Below are 6,596 nucleotides of genomic sequence, written 5' to 3' on the forward strand. Positions count from 1 at the left end.
AACAAAACAAAGCCTCTGCCTTCACGGAGCTTTTGTTCTAGTGGACACAAAACCTTTCAAGTAATCAAACAAGATAGCATATCAGATGGTAATAAGTGCTAAAAGAAACAAAGTTTCTTTAATTGGGAAAATTCTAAAATTGAGTAAAATAGGCAATTTTAAGTAGGTCAGTAGAGGAAGGCTGCATGGAGAAAGTGGCAAATGAGCAAGAACTTCAAGTTACTGAGGAAGCAACTGTGTGGATTGCTCAGGGAACAGACTTCCAGGGAGAGGAAAGAGCAAGAGCAAATGGCCACTGTGTACAATGAAAGCTGAGTAAATTAGCTGAGAAGGAAGAGCTAGTAAGCATGCTCAGGAGAGAGGCCCAAGTGCAGAAATGTTTAGAGGAGGACACAGCAATGAACTGTGTTAGAATAGTGGATACACCATAGAACATGAAGACCGAGAAATGACAATTACTAAATTTAGCAAATAAAAGTCATAGCTGACTTTGACAAAAACAACGTTAATGGAGCAGAGGAGACCAAAACCTGATAAGAACAGGGTTCGAGAGAGGGAGTGAAATAGTAAATAAAGTCAACCATGTCACATAAAGTTTCTATAAAGAAAAGCTGAGGAAAATGGCAGTAGGTGGAGGGTAAAGTAGGATCAAGATGAGAGAGACAGAGAGAGAGAGTCGGTAAAGGGTGGAAAACCCAGGCATCCATGAAATAGAAACTAAGGTTTCCTCCCCAGATGATTTTAGGATGTTGCAAAATAAAACACGAGATCAGCTACCCGAAAAATGACATAACCCAAATTATTACTAAAAGGAAGAAAATTTTAGAAATGTTTCACATCCAATCAAGGAGACATGAATGTAATCAAAGAGGTGTTAATGGATTATGATTATAACTACAATAGTTTAAGGCTACTTGATTGTAATTTACCTAATGAAAGACTATATTAAAAGGGAAAGGTTTGCTTTGAGTAGGATTCATAAAACAGGAGTTTGAGAGATAAAATGTGGCACTGTGTTTTTAGCAATGTCCATTAAAAAGGGTATACTGATTAGTGGACTAGAAAGTTAGGTACATTGAGTCATATCTTGGGATTACTAGGTCATAAAAATCATCCAAATAGTTTCAAGATCAGAAAGCAACCTTATGAGTTGCTTAGTTGAAGTGAATTTCTATCGTTTCCAATACAGATTCAAGAGGACAGTGCGCTTATCAAAGGGTAGAGTGTCTAGTCCCTACGAGACTTTGTCAATACATATTAATAACCTGGCATTCTTATTTGTTCAGTATTCTCATGCGAGTTTGGTTCCAGCAGTCAGTAGCCTGGAACTACCTGGATATACAGAAGCAAAGAGACCTAGAAAGTAAGGGCCAAGCTTTGACGTCTCTGAGGTAGATGAGAAGGGCCGGCCATCATCAGGCCTCCAGGTGCCACTCACGTCTTATCTTTTGTCCAGCTAACGGTATGTCTGAAGCAGTATACTGTTATCATCATCATTACATGCCCTGCAGCCTCAGTATGCAACTGATATACTAAAGCACTTTACCACAACTATCTGAGAATTGAAGACAAGATGAAAAACCACTAACCTATTGCACAAAATATGGGAAATCCTACCTTTCAGCAACTGGTTTGGCAATGTTTTCAAAAATGGTCTCTTGGTTTGCCTCCTGATCAAAAATCCTTTGAAATCTGCAATGTGAAAATGGTAAATGTTTAAAAGTTGAGCCTTCAAACACCACTGGATTAATAAATCTTGTTTTCCTAAAAGCTTTGTCAATTACCCCATATTTACATCACTGGGCTTACCTAACTTAATACAATGTTTGCCCTGTAGTCCCAACTATACTGTGCTGTTGTACTCCTATGTACAAATGGTGGGTAAACAGTATTGCTTTGAAAAGATCTGCACAATAAATCCCTCTGAAAATCTGCAGCAGCTTTGAACAAAATAATAAACTGTGTGTTTTTTAGCTCTCAAGAGGGACAGTGTCTGCAATTGGCATGAAATTCAGATCTAGATAGCTGCATGAAATGGAAACCCAAGAACAGGATGTAAATAGCCAAAGAACCTCTGCTGTCTGACCTGTGAGAAAAGAACACAACTGTGAATTGCATGATTATTGAACTTAGTTTTAATATTTTGAACTGAAGTTTATTTTTCTACTAATTAAGTAGTGCGTCCTAGTATCAGCCATTTAATTCTCTGGATGGTTTTGTTTCATTTTCTTAACCATCAGTCAAAAGTCTTAAAGCATTCAAAAAAAAAAAAAAGTCCAAAAGTAAACTAAGGTGGACTTGCCCTGGAAAGAGAAGATTTTAATCAGATTGGCAATGGCTAGGGGCATGAGGGGGTGGTATGACATCAACTTCCCTCTTCTTGCAATGCCACTCTGATTTAGCTTAGTACAGAAACACAAGCACAGTAGAATACCTGGGGTAGGGGACACAGAAGCTGTTCTTCTACAATGTGGTAAACTGCGATCAGCAAGTATGGCCCCCATTAAAACATCATGAGGATAAAGAGAGAGCAGGAGAGTAAATGTAAAAATGGGGCAAAAGGTTAGCAAAAAGGCAAATCTCCTGCAAAGAACACATGAGTGTTAATTGGGTTATTCTTCTACCTTTTCCGTATATTTAAAAGTTTTCAAAATAAAAACTTGGGGGGCACTTTAAAGCAAGCATTTTAAAACAAATGCTTTGAGGGCATCCTAAGCAACTTTTAGAGTGTGACAACTCCTGCAAGACAACTCCTGCAAACTGTATAGGTGTGAAACAGGTTAAGAAAGGAGTGCTAACATAACACGGAGGTTGACATAGCACATGGTTGCTGAACTAGTCTTCAGAGCACTGTTTGGTATGACGTCTGAGCACAGATATTTAGCAGTGCTTTTGAGAAGAATGATGATACGCCTTCTACCTTGGGCACAGCAATGAAAAGACAACTTGAGTTCTGTCTACTAGATGAACAGAGAGTCGCATTGCACTCCCCATAAGAAATGGTGTTAAAAATTTCACAGTGGACATTAATGGAACACAAGGGTTAGTTCAGTAACAAAAGAAATTAAAAAGGAGAAAGATAAACTCACTTAAATTTGTAGTTTTCTCGCTTATTATTCACAAATCCATCCGCCATATCACGTGGTAAGATAATTTCCAAGCTAGGTGTTAATTTTTCATTTTCATCTATGGAATAAATCTGCAAATATGAATATAACAAATGGACATAAGATGGTAAAAGAACGGCTTCCATTATGATCATGCTACATAATGGGACTGAAATTATCCATGTAAGATAAAAAGTCATAAAGTAGTATAATTTGGATAATTTTCCTCTTTGAATTTTATGTAGACTCAGACAAATATGAGCAACAGAACAAAAGGTAAAACCCAAATTAATGATGTGTTAAAGTAAAATCATCTTTGAATGAATGAATAGTCAAATTTGAGCATTTAGGTGTCTCTTGTTGCATTGAGAAACTAATAGTCCTGAACGCAACATATTATCTAAGTATTGCTTTAGTATTATGTATCAGAAATTAACATTTTATTACAACCAATAAGCATGTCTGTGTATTCACAAATTACTAAAACACAGAGATAAAAGGACTAGGTCTGAGACATCTCAAAGAGCTCACAAGAATACTCTAATAATTCACGTTGTGTTCAAAAAAGCCCAAGGTTCTATGAGACACATTCACGTATTTGATAAAAGACATGTGGTTTTAAAAGACACCTGTAATTCATGTCTGTGATGTTATTGTCAAGGTTCTCATCCCAGTTGAGACACTAATTAACAAGTAATGTGGGAGAAATCATTTAGACTCTTCAGCTGATAAGGAAATGGAAGATCTTAACCAATGCCCTTACAACTGTAATATTCTCTGGTTCTCTTCTTGGTTTCATACTACTTCATTTATTGGCTAAGAAAATCAAGAGTCAAACCTATAAAGAGGTCATGTAGAATAAATAAAAGCATAATAATGGATGTCCAGACTTGGGTCCAACAATGACCTCAATTTACCAACTATGTGATCAACCACTGCTTTCAGAGTTACGGTTCCTTATACATAAAATGAGGAAAACAGAATTACCTCCCTTACAAGATTGCTGTGGGTATCAAATGATGTAATGGAAGTGGAAGTATTTTGCAATGCATCATAAAAAATGTTAGTCATTAGATTTAAAGGTTTTTTAAAAAGACTTCTTGTCTTTCACCGTGAAATAAAATTCTTTCTAACAGGCAATACTTCCTATTTAGGACCCATTTAGCTGTTTGATTATAGGGGGGAAAGATCATATCCGTAAGCAAGTAAAAGCCAACCTAAATCTCCAGAAAGTTTGAATAATTTCCTAAGTACATTTTTATTGAAACCTCTCATTTAAAATGTGAAGACTTCATGCAGAAAAGTCATTCTGCAAGATACAATTTCTATATAGAAAATAATGGCACCAGGTCAAGGCTTCCTGGCTAGGTTTTCTCTAGAAACATTTAAAAATTAGATTCTGGAGGTCATTACATTTAAAAAAGCTTAATAGCTCAACAGGTGAGTGAAGGGGGTGTGCCAGACATGAATCTGTGTACGTAGAATTGCGTGGCATTTCCCAGAGAGGTGCAGTAAGTGCTTGCGTGTGGCTGAGGTTCAGTCTTTGTGAGTGTGCAGACAGGCACACTGTGCATGCACTAGTGTGCCCCTACATGGGCACCTGTGGCCGAGCGCATGTAAGTGGATTCGTACAGGGTCTGTCTGCCCGCAGGGCTGTGTCAGGAGGGAGTGGCCTGGGTGTCAGTCGCAACCCTGATAGCACTGTGAAGGAGTCTGCGTGGAAGAGGGGGCACCTCGGTCACTGTGTGTGGGATTCCGGGCAGCACCAGCGCCAGCCGCCGAGCCCTCCCCCTGGCCGGGCCCCTTCACGTGACCCCCGCCCCCAGTTCCCGAGGTCCCGTCGCGCCGGCGACCTGGCTGCCCCGGCCGTACCCCTTGTTGTTGCTTCCGGACAGGGGGCTTCACCCTCGCAAATATCTGGATCGTCTGCTTCACCATCTCCTTCCTGGCTCTGCACTGACCCTTGACCTCTCTCAGGCCGTGGCTCACAAAACTTATGAACTCGCACCACCTTTGGCTATCCGCAGCCTTAGCAACAGTTACTAGGGACTCTACCCAAGGAGCACCGCGGCACCCAAGGTCCCTCCTCCTCTTCCTAATTGGTCACAGACTGAGGAGGCGGCCCGAAAGGAGTGGCTGAAGGGCGGTGTTGAGGCGGGGCCGGGCGGGGGCTACGCATGCGCCTGAGCAAGGGTGTGGTCTCTGGGTTTAGCCCAAGGTCCAGCTTGGATAGTGGCTAAAGGGGTCCAACCACCATGCCTAGTCTTGTTCCTTGTCCCATTCTTCCTCTGTACCCTTACCTTTTTTTTAAGCACTGAAGTCATTTTGCCTTTTATTATCCATTCATTAATAAAAGAAATGGCAGTCAATCTGTCATAGGCAATACTGGGCCTTCTGAGCAGAGCAAAACTGACCCTGCCATTTGGAGATTTTCGACAGAAAATCACAACCGAAGGATAAGGGCTATGCTATGGTAGGAGTAGAAGTGGGATTCTGTCTAACTCTGTTTTGGAAAGGGCAAGAGTGGGAACTGTTTCCCATGCAATGGTCATGCCATGAAAGGATGAGCTCCTTAAATACTGTTAGCACATGAAATAATGCTCAACATTATTGTCCACCAGGGAAATATAAATTAAACCACAATGATATATCATCATACACCTATCAGAATAGCTAAAATAAAAAAGAAATAGTGACAACACCAGAGCTAACAAGAATGCAGAGAAGTGGTGGGAATATGTAATGTAAAACACACTGTATAATGGTGCTCTCACTCTGGAAAACACTTTGGCATTCTTGGCATTTATCCCAGAGAAATGGGATTTGGCAATTGAAGTCTTGGGCATTTATCCCAGAGAAATGAAAACTTATGTTCACACAAAAAAACCTGTACATAAATGTTTATAGCACCTTTATTTGTAATAGCCCCAAACTGGAAACAACCCAGATACCTGTTGGTTGATGTATGGTTAAACAAACTGGAATACTATTCAGTGATAAAAAAGAAATAAGTAATGATACATGCAACAACTTGGATGAATTTCTAAAGAATTATGTTGTATGAAAGAAGCCAGACTCAAAAGTTAAATACTGTATGATTCTATTTATATAATACTCTTGAAATGACAAAATTATAGAGATGGATAGAAGATTAGTGGTTACCAGGGAGGTGTGGAGGGTGTGGTTATAAAATAAATCCTTGTGATGGACTGTTCTGTATCTTGACTTTGGTGTGGTCACAGAAACCTACACATATGACAGCACTGTAAAGAACAAAATGCACACACACACACATATGTGCAGACAAATAAGTGCACGTAAAACTGGCAAAAGTCAAACAAGATTGATAGACACAAAAATGTCAGTTCTCTGATTGTGATATTGTGCTAGAGTTATGCAAGATGTTGCCACTGGGAAGAACTGAGAGAGGGGTATACAAATTCTTTCTGTATTGTTTTAAAAACTGCATGTGAGTCTACAATTACTTCA

The 6,596-nt window shown here is 39.5% G+C and overlaps 1 protein-coding gene across 1 annotated transcript in view; it reads right to left on the reverse strand.

Moving 5' to 3' along the window:
* The window catches only part of KIF6 (kinesin family member 6), a 334,925-nt gene extending 329,861 nt beyond the window's left edge, over positions 1-5,064 (reverse strand). The window contains exons 1-3 of the mRNA XM_003789167.3: positions 4,980-5,064; positions 3,090-3,199; positions 1,618-1,692 (exon numbers count right to left, since the gene is read on the reverse strand). Of these exons, the coding sequence (XP_003789215.1) occupies positions 1,618-1,692; positions 3,090-3,199; positions 4,980-5,045 (251 nt within the window). The 5' untranslated portion in view covers positions 5,046-5,064. The remainder of the gene's footprint in view (positions 1-1,617; positions 1,693-3,089; positions 3,200-4,979) is intronic.
* Positions 5,065-6,596: the final 1,532 nt, after the last annotated feature.

Source organism: Otolemur garnettii, unplaced genomic scaffold (genome assembly GCF_000181295.1).
Source record: "Otolemur garnettii isolate 467f Iridium unplaced genomic scaffold, OtoGar3 scaffold00031, whole genome shotgun sequence".
NCBI classification, from domain to species: Eukaryota; Metazoa; Chordata; class Mammalia; order Primates; family Galagidae; genus Otolemur; species Otolemur garnettii.